At 60.2% G+C, this 18,507-nt stretch overlaps 3 protein-coding genes and 1 long non-coding RNA gene across 8 annotated transcripts in view; 3 read left to right on the forward strand and 1 right to left on the reverse strand.

Annotated features, from left to right (window-relative positions):
- Positions 1–494, reverse strand: part of LOC131497009 (uncharacterized) — a 63,444-nt gene extending 62,950 nt beyond the window's left edge. Inside the window, exon 1 of one of the 2 annotated variants that reach the window (XR_009254712.1) lies at positions 123–479. This is a non-coding gene — a long non-coding RNA (uncharacterized LOC131497009). Of the gene's footprint in view, positions 1–122 lie in introns of both variants that reach the window. The other variant, XR_009254713.1, reaches the window with a different exon arrangement.
- Positions 495–541: 47 nt separating this feature from the next.
- On the forward strand, positions 542–2,240 carry RNASEK (ribonuclease K). The gene is made up of 3 exons (XM_058702880.1): positions 542–755; positions 1,419–1,495; positions 1,901–2,240. Exons 1-3 carry the CDS (start codon positions 678–680, stop codon positions 2,040–2,042), a joined length of 297 nt encoding a protein of 98 aa, XP_058558863.1. The 5' UTR covers positions 542–677; the 3' UTR covers positions 2,043–2,240.
- A 224-nt stretch (positions 2,241–2,464) lies between these two features.
- On the forward strand, positions 2,465–5,112 carry C16H17orf49 (chromosome 16 C17orf49 homolog). 3 transcript variants are annotated; one of them, XM_058702877.1, is made up of 6 exons: positions 2,465–2,613; positions 2,825–2,919; positions 3,362–3,463; positions 4,093–4,283; positions 4,490–4,594; positions 4,848–5,112. In XM_058702877.1, the coding sequence occupies exons 1-6, from the start codon at positions 2,593–2,595 to the stop codon at positions 4,910–4,912; spliced, it is 579 nt and encodes a 192-aa protein (XP_058558860.1). In that variant the 5' UTR covers positions 2,465–2,592; the 3' UTR covers positions 4,913–5,112. The 3 variants fall into 3 exon arrangements, with proteins under 3 accessions (XP_058558860.1, XP_058558862.1, XP_058558861.1); XM_058702878.1 differs by having other exon boundaries at positions 2,466–2,613; positions 4,852–5,112; XM_058702879.1 differs by lacking the exon at positions 3,362–3,463.
- A 5,515-nt stretch (positions 5,113–10,627) lies between these two features.
- BCL6B (BCL6B transcription repressor) lies at positions 10,628–16,407 on the forward strand. Of its 2 annotated transcripts, none has more exons than XM_058703685.1 (9): positions 10,628–10,736; positions 11,288–11,478; positions 11,688–11,909; positions 12,012–12,344; positions 12,595–12,719; positions 13,284–13,448; positions 13,537–13,667; positions 13,781–13,918; positions 14,317–16,407. In XM_058703685.1, the coding sequence occupies exons 2-9, from the start codon at positions 11,300–11,302 to the stop codon at positions 14,431–14,433; spliced, it is 1,410 nt and encodes a 469-aa protein (XP_058559668.1). In that variant the 5' UTR covers positions 10,628–10,736; positions 11,288–11,299; the 3' UTR covers positions 14,434–16,407. The 2 variants fall into 2 exon arrangements, with proteins under 2 accessions (XP_058559668.1, XP_058559667.1); XM_058703684.1 differs by having other exon boundaries at positions 10,727–10,794.
- The last annotated feature ends 2,100 nt before the right edge of the window (positions 16,408–18,507 follow it).

Below are 18,507 nucleotides of genomic sequence, written 5' to 3' on the forward strand. Positions count from 1 at the left end.
TTGGCCTCGGGACGGGGCTCCTATCTCCTTTCATCGTGTCGGAATATCTATTTTTAAAGGCGGGAGTGAGAAAAAAGGAGATAGAGGCGGTCTTTCTCGGTGTAAATCCCTGTGTCACTTACCATGCCCCCCATCACGGGACACCACCCGCAACTAGCGTAACTGAGGGGGAAAATTCGAGCAGCTCCAATCCTCCGCGCCTCAGAGCCCGACGCCACGGTTACTAGAAGCTCAGCCAGAGCTACTCCTTCCCCAGGCGCCGCTGCGCTGCTTCCTCGTCACGTGACGCGCAGTATTCGGTCACGTGGCGCGCTGGGTCCTCCCATTCCAGCCTGGGCCGGGGGGTGACCAAGGAAGCGGAGGCGTTGCTCCGACAATAACCCGCGCCCCGGCTACACAGATCATGAGGGGTTCCTGGGGGGCCGTCTCGGCCTCACACGCCTCCCGCTCCGCCGGAGATCCGGGAGAGCCTGGAGGCGCCCAGCGAAGTCCGCCCGGCGTCCCCCGGCGCGATGGTTGGGACCGGAGGCCACGCCCCCTCGGCTGCGCTCCCGGCGGCCCGTCCTCCGCCGCGCGAGCCCCCAAGTCCAGCTCGCTTCCCCCGGGCGCATCCGGGCCTCCTTCTCGCCGCCTTTCCGCTCGGCACGCGACTAGGTGTTCCCCCGACCCCCTTCTCCATGGCGTCGCTTCTGTGCTGTGGGCCCAAGCTGGCCGCCTGCGGCATCGTCCTCAGCGCCTGGGGAGTGATCATGTTGGTGAGGGGACCGCCGGCGAGAGCCGGAGAGGGCCCGACGCGCCCCAGTGTTGGAGGGCTGGAAGGCTGGGAGAGTCCGGGCCGTAGGAAGCAGCAGGCAGGCTGAAGGGGGAGGCTGATTACCCGCTGGAGGACGAGACACTTGAGCTTGAGAAATGGGGAACTTAAAGGGGCGGGAGGGAGACGAAGCTGGGAACGGGAGCCGCGGCTGGTAAATTTGGAGACCCCTCAAGGTAGGAGGAAGACGAGCTGGGGTCTTGAGAGACGCCTGCGCTGAGTAGAGGGCAGTGGGGCAAGGGAGCGCTTGTTCCCGAAATGGGTAGCGGGGCCCTTGTTTCCCCACGACTACCCGCCCCCCTCCAGGAAGAAATACTCAGAAGGGCTGGTTTCCTCCCCGTCCCGTGATAATGACGCCCCTGGACAAGAGGATAATCTGGGTTGCTCACTATTCCTGCCCTTGCACCAGCCGAGCCGTCTCGGTCACCGACTCAGCGCCCTATTCCTGGTGACGGAGTCCGAATCCGGCAACAACTACTCGAATCCCCCAGCTCGTTCCGGTAGTGCCCAAATCCAGATGTTGTGGCAACATTAGAAGTGGGAGGAGTTTAGACAGTGAGCAGGTTCGGTGCCTGGGTTCACCCACCAGACCATTCCCTCCCTTCAGATAATGCTCGGAATCTTTTTCAACGTCCATTCCGCTGTGCTAATAGAGGACGTCCCCTTCACCGAGAAAGATTTTGAGTAAGTCAGGTGGGAGCGGCGGGGCTGGGGGCGGGTGGGAGGCGGCTGAACTGCAGTAGAACGGTAGGCGGGGGATTACAGGTGGCGGGGTGCTTGGGGCCCCGAGGCGAGGGAGCTGAGTGCAGACGGCTAGTCTCCCTAGCGGTCGTGGAGTCGGACCTGAGTGGCCATGCTAAGCCCACCGCTTTAGGCGTGGCTTCTTAGGTATATTCCTTGACTTCTCTGCGCCGCCATCCACCTCTGCCAAGGGGATGCTATCATAGGGGTCACCCCAGAGGGTCAGGAGGAAGCCCGAATAGTACGTGTAGAAGCGCCTAGAATGGTGGCTGGCACACCGTGCCCAGTAAATGTTGGCTGCTGGATGGTTTCTGACACTTCACTACCTAATCTCCCCCCCCCCCCTAGGAAAGACCCCCAGAAAATATATGACCTTTACGAGCGAGTCAGCTACAACTGTTTCATCGCCGCGGGCCTTTATCTCCTCCTCGGGGGCTTCTCCTTCTGCCAAGTTCGACTCAATAAGCGCAAGGAGTACATGGTGCGCTAGAGCATCGTCGCGCCTCCCCTCTGCGGCCCCCTCCTCTATTTAAAGACTCTCCCAGCCCTCCCACCCGCGTCCCCACTCCGGCGCCCCCTGCGGGACCGGGTTTCCCTGCGCCGAGATTGAATCGCTCCTTCCCCGGCGGAGGGAGGCGGCCTCCCTGACCCCCCCCCCCCCAACAATAAAGCGAAACCGCTCCCTTCAGCCTCGTGTTTGTGCTTGGGTCGGAGTGAGGGGGGGGCGGGCACGGGGGCTGGAGGCCGGTGTCCACACCCGGAGTCTCGACGCACCGACGGAAGTGGAGTGAAGCCGGGCCGGAAGTGAGGCGGTGTCTTCTTCCACCGTCGGCCCTCGGCTCGCCCGGGGCCGCCCGAGCCTCGGCTGCTGGCGGGGGGGGGGGGGGGGAGCGGCCGAGCGGGAGCCAATCGGCGGCGGCGGAGGGGGCGGGACTTCCTGCGCGGGGGCCCGAGCGCCTCGGTCGCCCGGCTCCGTGGTCCCGGCCAGGCGGCGGCGGCGGCGGCGGCGGCGGCGTCTCCGTGAGGAGGCGCGCGGGACCATGACGTCAGCGTCCACGAAGGTTCGCCCTCGCTCGCGGACAGCGCTCCCTGGCGGCCACGGGAGGGCGGCCCCCCCTCCCCCGTTGGTGCCGACTCTTCCGCCCGAGGCGGGGGGCGGGCGGGAGCCGGGCCGGGGTGGGGCCAGGGGCTCGGGGCGGGCGGGCGGGCGCGGGGGCGGGGGGGGGGGGGGGGCGGGTGCGCCGGCCCCCCGTGACGCTGCCCCGCCCCCAGGTCGGGGAGATCTTCTCGGCGGCGGGCGCCGCCTTCACGAAGCTCGGGGAGCTGACGATGCAGCTGCATCCCGTGGCCGACTCTTCCCCCGCGGGGTACGTGAGCGCGGGGCGCGCGGACTCCGTGGGGCCGGGACAGGTGGCAGCTCGCCGGTGTGAATAAAGACTGTCGGATGAGGGAATGACAGGTAGCAGCGCAGACTGGAGGCTCCAGACCCGGAACCCCTGCCGCGAGCCGGCGGCCGCAGAGCCGGGGGGGTCCCCTGCGCACCGCGCGCGGGGTTCTTGTCCGTGAGACCCCCCGCGGGTCGGATGGGTCTGCGCCGGCTGCTCACAGCCGCCGCTTCACGTGCCTGGGGGAGAGGCTTGGGGGTCCTCAGGATTCCCACGGGGCGTTAAGAGCTTTTATTTGTTTATTTTTTAAGAAAGCCCTCTTTAGGGATCCACGGAAGGGGCCCCAGCGCCTGCGGGGGAGGCTTGGGGGCTGGCTGCGCACCCCCCTTCCCACTTTCGCTGTTCCCCCTTTCCCCTCTGACAGCGCCAAGTGGACGGAGACGGAGATAGAGATGCTGAGGGCTGCTGTGAAGCGGTTTGGGGACGATCTTAATCACATCAGCTGTGTCATCAAGGAACGGACAGTGTGAGGGAGGGTGGCCGGCAGAGGAGGGGGGGGCGGGTGGGCACTGTCTTCCACCGCACCCGAGCCAGCCCGAGGTCCACCTTCCCGAGAACTCCCTTCCAGCTCGACAGCCCTCCTACCTCGCTGCCGGCTCTGTTAGCACCTCCGCGAAGAGTTTGGTCAGAAGTTAACTGAACCGCCGGGGTAACAGGACCTCCCAAGAATTTAATCTCGGGGCGGGGGCCGCCTGAGATCCCCAACAACCGGAACTTCTCTGGTTGTTTGCGCAGCTCCTTGGAGGGGACATTGTGATTCCGAACGAGTTGATCAGGATCCGCTAATAAGTCCCCCTCTACCTGTCGGTCAGTCACCAAGGTTCACCTGGAAGCCTTCCACCCCGGAAGAGAATTAGGACGCGGGCCTTTCCGCCACTCAGCTCAGGGAGTCCACTCTTCAGATTCCATCCGCCCTAAGCACGTGCAAAGCCTCAGGAAAACCAGAACCCTACCAAAGGGCCAGGGCCCTAACCAGATTCTTATGGAGGGGCTCCCAGTGTTCCTTCAGAATGGCCCATTACCTCTTCCCTCCCCTCCCTTCTTCCTTCAGTCTCCCCCGGACTCCCTCCCTAACCTGCTCTGTCTTCTCTTCAGGGCCCAGATAAAGGCCACCGTGAAGCGTAAGGTGTACGAAGACTCCGGCATCCCTCTTCCGGCCGAGTCACCCAAGAAAGGGCCCAAGAAGGTGCCATCTGGTGTCTTGTCGCCTCCTCCAGCCGCCCCTCCACCAAGCAGCTCCAGTGTCCCTGAGGCCGGGGCCCCCCCCGTAAAGAAACAGAAGGCCGGTGAGGGCTGTGGGGCTGAAGGTTCAGTGGGAGAATCGGGCTTGGGCCAGGGAAGGACAAATGTCCCTTCCTCTCCCCGTCAGGGTTCCCAGAGAGTGGCTGAGAGGGCAGAGGGAGGGGGAGCTCGAGGCTCTGGGGAGCTGGGGGGCAGTCAGAGAACCTAGAACCCAGTTGATGTCCCCACCCCACCCCCACACCACCCCCAGATGTGACACTCAGCGCTCTGAACGACTCGGACGCCAATAGTGACCTGGTGGACATCGAAGGGCTAGGAGAAACCCCTCCGGCCAAGAAACTCAACTTTGACCAGGGTAGGCGTCCTCCTCCTCCCACACCAGCGACGGGGCTGGGGGCGGGGGGGAAGCGCTCACTCGGATGGTAGGGGAGGGTCTCCACAGGAGCCCCCTGCCCCCTCGTACAGAGGTTCTGGAAGAGAAGGTCCTCCAGTCCACGCTGCGGGGGACGGGCTCAGCAAAGAGCCGGGTGATGTGGGGGGGGTAGGAGTCACCTTGGAGGCATACTTGGGGCTCACCCCGTCTCGGCCCATCTTGCTTCCTGTTCCAGACAGCCTGACCCTGGATTCTGGCCTTCTCGTGACCTCTGCTGACCCTCCTCTGCTCTCTCGCTGAGCCTTCCACCTCTGACCCCTCTCACTGTTCACCCTGGACCTGTGGATCGCCTGGGACTCCGAGCGGGCCCGCAGAGCACGGCCCACGAGGCTGCTGGGGCTGCGCACTCTGCTGTTCCCGTATGAGCGTCTACCCCCAGCCCCTTTGACCTCCATCAGACGGACGTTTTTATACCGAAAACAATAAAGATTCTCCTCTCAGCTCCATGCCTGCAGCCTAACATCACTGGAGTGCCGCGGGCGGGTGCCTCTCCCCTCAGCCCCACGGGGCTCAGCCCCTTCTGGAAGTTCTCACCACCCTGCCTAGAGCAGCACAGCCAATATTGGCAGGCTCTCTTCCCAGTGCCAATATTTCTGTGCTGCTAGAGCCAGGGGAGCTGGGCGTGGGCAACAAAGACTCCACTTTGCTCTCCGAAGGCAGAACTGAGCTCCCAGGGTCTCTGGCGGTCAGTATTCCTGAGGCTGCCCTGGGGATCTCAGAGGGGCGTATTTCCAGTGCTTTCATCCCCCCCCCCCCCCCGCACAACACCTCACAAGAAGGCCCAGATGTTTTCCGTGTCGCTTCTCCGGGGTGGCCTCCCCGGGCCAAGCCTCAGCGGTGCCTCCCCCACCCTCGCTCTAACACCACAGTGTGGTTTGGACGTGGCCACAGTGCCGTACAAACCACAGTGTGCTGCTGGGGCGGGGGCAGGACCGGGGTGGGTTGAGAGCACGGGACGGGGCTGTGAAGACCCCGGCACCCAGAGCAGGGACATAGACAAGGCTCACAAGGCAAACGTGGCCCCAAGAGGGGTTGAGGAAAATAAGAAACGGGGGCCGGGCGCCGACGGGGGCCTATGGGGCAAGCTCGCAGTGGTGATAAGACTGGAGCCATCTTCCCTCTGCAGGAGCTCTGCTCAGGGGATCCCTAGGGTGGGGTCAGGGGCAGAGGAAGCGGGGAATGACCGTGGGGGCCAACACACTGCCTGCCGACTCGGCGAGGGCAGGGCCCCGAGGCTTCCTGTGTCCGTTCCTCCCCTCCCTGGGTCAGAACCCAAGAGAAAGCAAGGAGAGACAGAAGGCCAAGGACAGCAGGGTTGGGAGTTGGCAGTCCAGAGGTGGTGGGGCCGGAACATGGTCGGGAGAGGGGGGCCGGAAGTCGCCCTGGGCCCTGGGCCTGCCACAAGATGGAGGTCCAAGGCAGGAAATGGAGGCCAGGGGGAAAAGGGGAGCAGCAGGGCCCAGGAAGAGGGCTGCCTGGACCTGGGGGCCAGGTACTCAACTCCCAGCACTGCTCCAGCTCCCCGCCGCCCCCCAGGACCCCCGCCCTGCCCCCTGCGACCACCCCCATCAGCCCATCCAGCAGGCCCAGGAAGGCGGGCCCACCCCAGAAAGCCACGTTTAAGCTGAGACACACATGCCTGTCCCCACCCCCACCCTAGGCCTCCCCTCAGCCTCTTCCTCCTGCCCAGGACTTGATTTTTAGAAGCACCCCACAGGAAGCACAATCTAGGGGCCCAGAGGCCTTCCACAAATCAAAATAACATCCTCTGAAACCCTGAAGTCTTCCTTCGTCCCATTCCACCCTTTACCACCACCCCCCTGCCGACACACCCCCCAAAACTCTTAGCAATCAAAAAGATCTAAAATGGTGGGTGTAAGCAGTCTGCTTGGGCCCCGGGGGGTGCCAGACCCCCTGCCTTGAGACCCCTGTCTGTCCTCTACCAAATCCCGCCAGGGCCTCCTGGTCCTCACCCCACCCTCCATAGCCCCCCAAACTGAGCAGCTGTCCCCAGCTCCCAATTCTCGGCAGAGCCTTTGTGGGGGTGAAACAGAAATCAAACACCATGCTAACGGCCGGGGATGTTGGGGGGCCTTCGGGACTCAGCCTTTGGTTTCCACCTGGCGGACTGCACTCGAGGGGCACAAGAGAAAGCCTCTCCAATCGTCCCCCCACTTCCAGGACTGACAAAGCCCAACCCCACCCCAACACGCACCTCCAAACCTCCCCCCCAACCGCCACGTCTCTCCTGAAAACAGGGGACACTTTCCTCCCCACTTACCTCAGCTACTCTCCCCTGAGATCCTGGTCCCCTATTTTGAAGGGAGCAAAATTTGGGGTGCATCCCTCACATTTGGGGCGCAGGAGAAAGGAGCCGCCCCAGTCGCATCGCTGGCCTCCTTCCTCTCGGCTGGCTCAGGGAGTGGGGAGTGCCCTAGGGAGGGGGGACCCCCACAAGAGAGCTCAGAAGGGGGTTCCTCCATTCCCAGTCAGAATTGGGGACACCCCCCCAAACCCGTCCCAGCCCATCCGTCTCCAACTCGGCGGGAGAGGCAGCTGCAATGCCCCAGTCAGATTCCCCCAACACTACATTCCTCACCCCATCTAGAGGGGTCCCGGGGGCCCCAAAAAATCCCCAAAAAATCTAGGATGTTGGCAGGACGGTCCTGGACCAGCACCCCAAATTTGGGGTCCTCAGATACCCCCGTTTTTTCAGGAAAATTCCGTCTTTCACCTGCCTCCCGCCAGCCCTGCTCTGTCCCGATGCCAATTTTGGAAGTCACTCCCTCCTTCCTCCTCCCCGGCTCTCCAGGCCCCCCCGCTCGGGGGCTAGGGTCCAGGAAACCTGGCTTCCAGACCGGGGGGCACTCCTCGAAGGGCTAGGGGCCAGGAGGTCAAGCTCATAGCCCCAGTCTCAGGGAAGCAGGAAAGCCCGATCCTCCCCTCCCCTCCCCCCTGGCTGGTCTCCGCGGTGGTTTAAGGAAAGTCTGGAGGATTGGAATCTGCCATTGCTGTTGCACAGGCAGGTTTTTTTCCTTGGGTTGGGGGGGTGGGCGGTGGGAGGGAGAGAGGGGAGGAGAGCCGAAGAGAGCAGGGACCCAGGCGTGCAGAGCTGGCCTGAGTCACCCCCTCGCCCCTGCTGCCGTGGGGCACCCCTCCCCCCTCCCCACCTCACCCACATTCCCAGTGCTCTGTCTGTTTCCCGTTTGGGGCTCTTATCCTGGAAACTCTGGGTACAAGAATCACCTCCTCGTACCCCCCCCCCCACCACCACCACCACCCCTCCTTGCCAAAGTTCCAACAGCACTGCCCAAGCCCGGGATGTCCACTTTACCACGGGACACCCCATGTCCCCCCACCTTCCCGGAAAGCGAGGTGTGCTCCCTTAAGAAATTGGGGTTCCGAGTCTGAAACCACCTTTTCTCCCTCAGATCTATCCAGGCCACATAGAAATAAGAGGAGACACCCTACCCACTACCTTTCCAAATCTCTCCCTTCACATCCTGGGCGTAATTGGGGGTCCACCAGCAAAAGAGATTTCTAGAATCCAGGGTGAGAGGGAGCTCTGGGCAAAGGACATCCCACATCAGCATCATGCTCCAAATTAAGTGAACCTTCAGATCAATCTCACCTTGAGACCCATCCCTCCACTTCATCAAACACACCCAAAGAGTGGCAAAAAAAAACACCCCAAAATAAGGACACCCCAAAACTTTAGTCTCTCACCCTGGGCCCTCACCTTGTTTCTCCCCCTGGAAAAACTTTCATGGCTATCTATGTAAACAGTGGACTGTTCCCCTCAAAGTAAGTTTCCACAACATTCAGATATAAAGCTTTGCTTCCCCTCAGTGACCTCTGGTAGCAGAAGGCCTTCACACTTGCTCCCAGGTCCCTATTATGTCCTGCCTCAGGCTAATAAAAAACCCTCGAAGTTAAATTTCACGCCCCCCAAATCTAACCTGAGCCTCGAAACGCATACGGCTTCCCCAAACAGACTGTACCCCAAAGTCAGCATGACTGCTCTACTCGAAATCAGATGGTCCATATGCACCGATGACTATGAATCCCCCAAACAAAACCCTCACCCACCCCCTGAAGACCATCTAGCGGTTTGTCCTCATATTCCAAGCTGACAATCTCCAAATTATGGGTGTCAGAATCCCCCCAAACGGATGTAGCTTCAGACTCAGCTCCCTCAAACTTACCATTGGCCCTCGGGGCCTGAATTCAGCCGCCAGTGCCCAAAACAGTCAAACGAACTCAATACCGGGTCATAAACGTGCACTCTCCACCAACTGACCAGATAACGCAAAATCGACTCCAGCCTGATCCCCAAGGGAGCCCCCAGGCGACCACCCAACTCCAAATGGAGCAGAGACCGAAGTAACCGTCACAGACAAAGGCCACACCGACCCCCACCCCATCCCTAGTGGTCCTGCATTCTCCATTTCTCAGCTGCTCTTCCCTGCACCCAAATAAAGACACCCTCAGATCTGAAGAGGAGGACCCCAGGCCCGGATAGGCAGCTCCATGGATGACGGGTAGATGTCCCTGGGCACCTGTAGACTGTCCTGAACACAAATGCAAGCCCTGCTTTGCAGCTAGCCTCAGCTCTGCCTCCCCCGCCCCCGCCGAATAAACACTGCCGCCCCCAACGTCTCCCCAAACAAAATATGAGGGTGTGACCCGTGCCTATCTCCCAGATGCGGGGACCTAAATTTAGGGTTATCGGCCCCTCCTTCCCTCTCTCCCTCCTGCTACCCTGAGACCCTCCCTCCCTGCTTTCCTTTCTCCGTCCACCGCACCCAAATTTCATATTAATGTTCACTAAAAATTCACCCCTACAGACAGATTGATAGGGTCTAGCTAATTAGAAAAGAAAACCCTGAGCACCCAGGGCTCAGACCCAGAGCCCGCGGATTTCTAACCCCGGCCTCGGAGGAAAGTCCCCGCTGTCACCTAACTCTCCCTCCCTCCGCCCAACCCCAGTCCCCTCCTAGGAGACAGAGGGACAAAATTAACCAGCGCAAAGGGGAGAACGAAGGTTTCAGCCGCTCAGACCGAGTGGATCCTGCGCCCCGGTCCGAGTGGACCCCAGCCGGGTGGAGACGGCGAGGCGAGGCTAGTGCTCGTCCGCCCCCTCGTGGAAGGAGTCAAACATTGCCGGGTTTTGCCTACTTGCCGCGCTGGACCCCGGCGTCCCGCCAGCCTCCGAGCGTAGCCGACGGGCGGGTGCCCGAGGCCCTAGTGAGCTGGGATTGGGGGAGGGCGAGCGGGCTTTGGGCGGGAGTCTGTCTCTCTGGATCCCTAAAAGGATTCAGGAGAGAGTTGGGAGCGAGAATCCGGACGCCCAGGTCTCCTGAGCGTCTCTGGGCCCCCACCCGGGGCTTTCCCCACCTCCTCGAGGGGAAGCAGCTGGCGGAGCCGTCCGGTCGCAGGACAATGGAAGGAAACGAACTAGAAATCATATCCGTCCCCTCCCTAACCCGCCCGATCAGAGCCCCCCTTCTTGTAGGCTCCGCTAGAGGAGCCTGTCATTCACACGACGCCCTCCCGCTGTCTTGAGACCCCACGCGAGTCCACCATCGCCTCCCCACACCTGGTGCCTTGTTGGGCGCCCCTTTATCTCCTGGATACCTTACGTTGGAAGGGGGGAGTTTCCCTGTATTCACTCCCCGGGAACAGGCACCCCCTTCCAAAAGCCAACACACCAATTTTCGCTGCCCCAGGCCCCTCGACGACCCGGGTCACCCATGTTTCCGATCTCGAGATTCCACAACCCCCTCCCCAATTCCACCGTCCCATCCCCGGTTCCACTTTCAGTGGCCCAAGACCCCTGACGTTACGACCACCCAGGGTTTCTGAGGTCCCGCCCTCAAGCCGGAGACCCCGCCCCGGGCTCGCCATCTGGAGAGCAAGGGAGGAAGGAAGGATACAGACCCAGGCGTTCACCCCACCTCCACCCCCGCCCCCGCCATCCCGGCCAGATAAAGGAGCCGAGTCCAGGAGGGGAGAGGGACCCCGCCCCCCTGAGAAGAGAAGCCGCAGCCCCTGCAGGACGGGGGTAAGAACGACAGACTGAGGGACCCAGACTCCGGGGTCTCCGCGAAGGGTTCTGGATGGTAGGAAGACTGAGGCCCACTACTCGGGCTGCGCTAGGGGTCGGGGACCAGATAGTAGTGGGAATTCAGTGCTTCGGAAAGGGAGCTTCGACTGGGATTTGGAGAGGTGTGGACCGCGGGCCGTCTAGGGTCTCCAGGCAGGTGGGACACCCGAGAGCCAGGCGCGCGGCGAAGCAGAGGGGAGCGGGGTGCTGGAAGGGCACGAGCAGTGGGGACCAAGGGCGCTGCGGCCGGATTCCCCACGCGGGCCATCGACGGCGCGGTCGGGAACCTCCAGCTCGCTGCAGGCACTGTGGAGTCTCGGGGGGGGGCGGGGGGGGTGCAGCGAGCGCCGGTGAACTGAGGCCAGAAACAACTAGACGGCTCGAGCCAGGCTGCGCGAGCCGGCCTAGGGGCTCGGCTCTAGCTGCGCGTCAGCAGAAGGGGCGAAGCGCGGAGGGCAGGCGTCTGAGGTCGGCCTGAGGAGCCTGAGCTCCTTGCTCTGCACCCGCAGGCCTGCATCGCGATGGGCTCCACCTCCACCCCGGAGGGGGCGCTGGGCTACGTCCGCGAGTTCACGCGCCACTCCTCCGACGTGCTCGGCAACCTGAATGAGCTGCGCCTGCGCGGGATCCTCACTGACGTCACGCTGCTGGTTGGCGGGCAACCCCTCCGCGCCCACAAGGCGGTTCTTATCGCCTGCAGGTTGGACGGGTGACTCAGGGGATGGGGTGGGGCCAAATGGGAAAGGGGCGGAGCCATGAGGCCTTCGGAAGGGGATCCGAAGCCTAGCCCCGGGAGGGGCTAGCCTAGGAGGCTGAGCACCCCGGGATTGGGGCGACAGTGGGGAGGACGTGGCGCGTGTCTCCCAGGGGCCCCCAGGCGCTAACATAGCCTATCTGCCCTCTGTCCAGCGGCTTCTTCTATTCAATTTTCCGAGGCCGAGCAGGAGTGGGGGTGGACGTGCTCTCCCTGCCAGGGGGCCCCGAAGCCGGAGGCTTCGCTCCCCTTCTGGACTTCATGTACACCTCACGCCTCCGCCTCTCTCCCGCCACTGCGCCCGCGGTCCTTGCGGCCGCCACCTACTTGCAGATGGAACATGTGGTCCAGGCATGCCACCGCTTCATCCAGGCCAGGTGAGGGAGCCCCAGCTCCGTGGGGGTGAAGTGGCATCCGGGGTGTCAAGGGCAGAGGCCGAGATTTGGAAATGGCACTGAGATCCATCGCACTGTTCCCAGCTATGAACCTCTGGGCATCTCTCTGCGGCCTTTGGAGGCAGAACCCCCCACGCCGCCAATGGCCCCTCCCCCGGGCAGTCCCAGGCGCTCCGAAGGACACCCGGACCCACCTACGGAGTCTCGCAGCTGCAGTCAAGGTAGCCCAGACCCCAAGGCCTGCAACTGGAAAAAATACAAGTTCATCGTGTTAAACTCTCAGGCCTCCCAAGCGGGGAGCCTGGCGGGGGAGAGGAGTTCCGGTCAACTTTGCCCCCAAGCCGGGCTCCCCAGTGGAGATGAGGCTTCCAGCAGCAGTGGCAGTGAAGAAGGACCCATTCCTGGTCCCCAGAGCAGGTACAGAAACTGGAACCTCAAGAATTGGTAGAGGCTAGCCTCAGCTAGGAGACCCAGCCACCGGGCGGGCCTGGGTGGTCAGGAGCGGAGAGGGAGGGGTGGGGCTTCGGCCGCACAAAGGGCGTGGCTCATTGGTCAGTATTGGCTCACCTCCAGGGGGCAGGCCTTTGGCTCCAAGTCCTCCGGGGTAGAACCCCCCCCTCAGTAGAAGCTCTCCTAACCCTTTTCTCTGGGCTTGCCATCTGCCTAGGCTGTCTCCAACTGCTGTCACGGGACAGTTCAAGTGTGGGGCTCCAGTCCATACCCGCCATCTCCTCACAGCCCCGGCTCAAGAGACCCCTGGCTCACACTCTGGGCCGGCTTGTCCCCCACCAGGTACAAGAGCCCTTTCGGTTACTTCCTTCTTGGCTTTTCTCCTGGGTCTGCTCAAGGCCAAGTCTGGGCCAAAAGGAAAGGCCCTTTCCAATTACTGCAACGTAGAGTCACGTGCGGAGCTTTGAACAATCCCATTGCCCAGGTCACATCCCCGAAGATGAGAATGTCTGGAAGAGGGCACCAGGTATCAGTGCTCTTTAAAGCTTCCAGTGAGCAGCGAAGTTCTGGCCTGTTCCCCTCGGGGAGGAACGGTGGGCCCAGAGCTCGGCAGGGCCTGCCTCTCTGGCAAGCTGTCAACCATCGTGGTGCAAGAGGGGAGCAACAGGGGCCAGTAACTGGGGCCTCCCGGTACCACCGCCTCTACCGAAGAGGTTAGCAGAGTATTCTGGAGTCAGACAGACATGAAGTCAGATCTTGGCTTGTCCTCTCATTAACCATGTGACCTTGAGTAAGTCAGACGAGCCCCAGAAGCCTTTACAGTAAATTGGGAAAGAGAAAACCCACTTTACCGATGTGGTTTGAGGATTCATTGGTATTGTTGTCATGACCCACCTCCCCTCCCAGGAAGTGAATTTTTCAGCTGCCAGAACTGCGAGGCTGTGGCCGGGTGCTCGTCGGGGCTGGACCCCTTGGCTCCTGGGGATGAGGACAAACCTTACAAGTGTCAGCTGTGCCGGTCCGCCTTCCGCTACAAAGGCAACCTGGCCAGTCACCGCACGGTGCACACAGGTAGGGGAGGAGAGGGCCCTCCCCGGGGCTTCGTGCCCGCAGGTGTCCTAGGGCCCAGTCCCCGACCTCCCTGCCTCCCTGCCTCCAGGGGAGAAGCCCTACCACTGTTCCATCTGCGGGGCCCGCTTCAACCGGCCGGCCAACCTGAAAACGCACAGCCGCATCCACTCCGGAGAGAAGCCGTACAAGTGTGAGACGTGCGGCTCGCGCTTCGTGCAGGTACCCAGCCGGCTCCGAGGCCAAGCTCGGAGGCCAACTGGCCGGAGCGCGGGGCGGGGCCGCGGGGAGGGTCCCTCCGGCCGGTGCGGTCTGAGGTCCCCCTCCCCTCCCAGGTAGCGCACCTGCGCGCGCACGTGCTCATCCACACCGGGGAGAAGCCCTATCCCTGCCCCACCTGCGGCACTCGCTTCCGCCACCTACAGACCCTCAAGAGCCACGTTCGCATCCACACCGGGGAGAAGCCTTACCACGTGAGTACCCGTCCCGCCCCGCCCCGCCCCGGCCTCGCCCGAAGCCTGAGCGGGGCCTCGCGTTTACCTAGGGGCGGGGCCCCGAGGGGAGCACCTGGAAGTGGGCGGAGTCCTGAGAGATCAAGGGGCGGGGCCGGGGAGGCTCAGGCACCCGAGTCCGGCCCCCGGACTGGGCGCCGGCCGTCCCCCACCCCGCGCCCCCAAGAGGAGCTTGGGGGGGAGGGGGGGGGCTGAGGGCGGGGCCCGCCTCCTCGGCCTCCGCGGAGGATCTGGGAAGACGCGAGGACCGAAGAGCTGGTCTTCCGCGGGGAGCCGGACAGTTGCCCCGCGCGCCCCGCCTAAAAGGTGCTGGTGGAAGGGGGCGGGCGCTGACCCGGCTGTCCCCCCCCCCCCTCCAGTGCGACCCCTGCGGGCTGCATTTCCGGCACAAGAGTCAACTTCGGCTGCATCTGCGCCAGAAGCACGGGGCTGCCACCAACACTAAAGTGCACTACCACATTCTGGGGGGGCCCTAGCTGAGCGCCGCCCGATCCCACTCGCCTCCTGGAAGCCGGGAAAGCTGCGCTCAGGCCCGGCCTCCCGGTCGGCCTTGGGCATGAGGAGAGGGGTGGTGTGCGAGGCCCCTCTGGTATCAGAAACAGCCACCGCCTTAAATTCTCATGGGGGGGGGGCGGGGGGAACAGGGATGGCAGGTCGTGGCTTGATCTGCCTGTTTTGCTGGTCAAAACCTCTTCCCCACAATCGAAATTGTCCTGGAGGAGACAGCAAGCTGGGAGCTGAGGGAGGGGAGCGACTGGAGGCCTGGATTCCCTGAGGGAACAGTCCTCCACACGCGCGGCCCCCTCTCCGTTTGGTTTGTCTGTAAATATAATTTATTGAGGCCCGTGGGTGGCACCGGGGCCTCCATTCGATTGCATTTCCCACCTCCCTCTTCCACAAGTGTGATCCAAAGTGACCTGAAGCACAGTATGCGAGGTCACAGCTCTGCTGGCAGAGATTAGCACTTGGCCTCGTCCTTAGGCTTGAGTGTTTTATGATTATTATTGTCATTAACTTTTATCTTCGGAATCGTCTCGTTTCTCCAATCTGTTTGCTTGTTGGTGTGTGTAAAATGGAGGAAGGGTTTCTGTGTGTCCTGTCTCTCCCGATTGTAGGTCTGGAACCTTAATTTTCTAGGGCAGCACTGGGCACGTGTGAGTTTGTGGCATTGGGTCAGGAACCCTCTCCGGTATTCTGGATAATGTAGGTTCTCTAGCGGGCTGGAGCTGGCTATAGACTTTTTTCTCTGTTTTCAAGACTTCGAGGAAGCTTTATGGTGAGCCTGACGGGGAAGTAGGAAGTGTTTCCTGGGGGCTGTGGATGTGGGAGCTTTGTCAGTGTTGGAGTTAGGGGGAATGATTGGAGAGGCTTTCTCTTATGGCCCTAACCTTCCCAAGAGTCTGGCCACCTGGGTTTGGCTGCACTATGTCTGTCTGGCATGAACTGGACTGTATTTGAGCCCAGAATCTTCCCACGGGGGCTTGTGCTTAGCACTGAGTTGATCCTTCCATGAGGGAGAGATCTGAAATTCCTTATCAGAGATGATGCAAGCTTTTCGGGTTCTGCCCAGCCTCTAAGAATGGTATGACCTGCAGGGGAATTATGAAACTCTTTATCTTGACTAACAGCTGAGTCATGACCAGTCCTTTACTGTAGATGTGTCTGGATTTGAATGTCCCTTGGGATTCTGTCTACCTGAGACAAACCCCTTCTCCCTTTGGTGAGCTTTTGGGCATTTGTGGCAAGTGTTCTGATTCCAGAAACGTCTTTGCCTTGAGAAGTCACAGGTGCTTGGTAGCTCTGTTACTTTAGAGAAGCCAGGTCTGTGACCTGGCCTTCCTGCCACTGTGTTCCTGTCTGAAACCAGCGAAGGCAGCAGGACCTTCCACAGGGAGAGAAATGGGGCTGAGTTCCATTCTGGATTTGCTAGAGTTTGGGATTATGATTGGGATTGCTGTTGGGATTAGAGATTTAAAAGATTAATTGACTGATGGACCTTCCAGCTGACCGAGTATCCGGGTAGGACTGAGAGATTGGTAGGTTGGTTGAGGGGCACAGTCTCCGGTGCAGGCCAAGCAGGTAGAAAGTTGGGAATGGAGTTGCCTCTTAACTGGATGGGATGTCTGGAATGTGAGATGATACCCTGGAGCCTTGATTTACAGTCCTTCCCCTCCTTGGGAGCTCTTCGATTGCAGGGTGCGGCATGGAGCTGGCTCGATAGGTCAGTACTAATCGCTTCTGCTTGAGGCCAGGTGAGAAAGCAACTTTTCTTGATCTTTCCCTCTTACTCCCCGCCACAGAGTTGAGAGCAGAAGAGAGATAGGAGAAGGGACCATGATTTTTTTTTTTTTTTAAGCCAACTGGATGGGCAGGTGGAGAGCGCCCAGGGGTGGAAATGTTAGATCCTGCAAGATCAGAATGTTGGAATAAAGAAGCCTCTCTGTGCTGCCTGCTGTGTCCAAGGTTCTTGCCTGGGAGGATCTGGGAGCAGGGTGCAGCCAGGGAAAGAAGGTTCTTCCCTGCTGGACTCCATCTTGGATTTTGTGACCATTCCACTGCCCCCATCACATCAGACCCTTAGAATGGCCCTTGTTCTCCCTTTCCCTGCCCTTGCCTTCCGGCTCATTGTGTGAGAACCAGTGACTTCATGAAGTTTCTCCGGAGCCACCTGCATCCTGCTGTTCTGAAGTCACTTCCTGGTCGAGGTGTGGGGGCAGCCGCGAGAAACCTGGAAGCCACGAATAATGCGGAGAGCGGGGGGGGGGGGGGGGGGGATATGCATCTGTGCTGGGGTCCTAATGCTTGGGACACCCCCTGCCTACCACCACCACCAAGGAAAATGTATCCACTGCCCAGTTCGTGCTTCTTCCCCGCCCTATGCGTGGCCTGGGTGCCCGGCTCCGCTCTGCCCGTAGGCAGAGGGTCACTGATTCTGTTAGGTTACCTCCCTTTTGGATTTAAATTCCTCATCTGTGAAAGAAGTCCATTAACATGGTCTGCAGTTCCTTCCAATATTTACAGTTTGTGGTTGTATTTCTCAATCTGAAAACTCATGATCTAGATTAGATTTTTTTTTTTAAGTAAAATAATGAAACAACCCAAACTAAAACCTCTCTTCCTCCTCTCACTATAGCTTATGTCCTGTTGAAAATGAGACCAGCTAATATTACTTATCCCCTGCTACCTGTCAGGTCCTAAACTAAGCATTTTATTTTAGTGCATACATAGATTTTCTAATTCAATTCCCCTGACAACCCGAAAAAGTAGGTACTAATCTTATCCCCAGTTTACAGTTAGGAAAGCCACCTGAGAGGCTCAGTGGCTTAGGCAGTATGTGATGACACCAAGATTGGAGCCTTGATTTGCTCCTAAAGATTATGCTCCTGCACTATGTTATACAGCCACATCAATTTCTACGTCTTGGCATTATTTCCCACCAGCCGAAGTTTTGACTCCACTTAACAAAATCTTGGGGGGGGGGGCATGATTATTTTTATTAACCACACAAAATTATAAGGCTCAAAATGCTTTTCTTAAGAAAAATAGTTTTGGGAAAGTGCAAGTGGGAAGGGGCAGAGAGAGGGGGACAGAGGATCCCTAAACAGGCTCTGCGCTAATAGGCCGACAGCAGTGAGCCCAATGTGGGGCTCAAACTCGTGAACCGCGAGATCATGACCTGCGCTCAAGTCCAAAGCTCAACCAACTGAGCCACCCAGGCGCTCCTGCTTGCTTGCTTGCTTTTCTTTCTTTTGAGAGAGACAGAAAGAGCAGGGGAGGGGGTAGAGAGAGAGAGAGAGGGAGAGAATCCCAAGCAGATGCGGGGCTCGAACCCACGAACTGTGAGATCATGACCTGAGCTGAAACCGAGTCCCACGCTTAACCAAGTGAGCCACCCAAGGCTCTTTTTTTTTTTTTTTTTTTTTTTTTTTTTTTTTAAGTAGGCGGCACACCCAGCATGGAACCCAATGCAGGCCTCGAACTTACGACCCTGAGATCAAGATCTGAGCTGAGATCGAGAATCGGATGCCCTACCCACTGAGCCACCCAGGCAGCCTCCCCCCTCCCCACCCCCATTTGTCTGGGTATGAGCCCTTGAACCCAATTTGCCAGGTCAGGGTCTTGGGGAGCATGAATTATAATGAAGAAACAGGAAGCCAAGCCCTCGGTGCTGTCTTAGGTGGACCCACTGGGTACTGGTTGGGTAGGAGGGGCTGACCGCTCCGGTGGTCAGAACTCGGCTCTTTAGTCAACCCCATCAGGAGATCAAATACTGCGTAGAAGTTGTTACCAGAGGGTGAAAGAAAAGGTTCCAACCCCACCGAGGAAGGGGTGTAGGTGATGTTTGTGGGGCCCCGGGTGAGCTCACAGCCGCCCTTCCTCTTCCCAGTTATTTTTGGTCTCTGTGACCTGTGGGTTTCCTGCTGGTGAAAACAGAAGCAACAGGAACCGAGTTCCCACCGCAGAAATGAACGCCCGCAGTCCAACAGCCTGTCCTTCCCCTGGTCTCTTCCGGGGCCTTGGAGACCTCCGGGATCCAGGCATGTAGCTTC

Source organism: Neofelis nebulosa, chromosome 16 (genome assembly GCF_028018385.1).
Source record: "Neofelis nebulosa isolate mNeoNeb1 chromosome 16, mNeoNeb1.pri, whole genome shotgun sequence".
Taxonomy (NCBI): domain Eukaryota; kingdom Metazoa; phylum Chordata; class Mammalia; order Carnivora; family Felidae; genus Neofelis; species Neofelis nebulosa.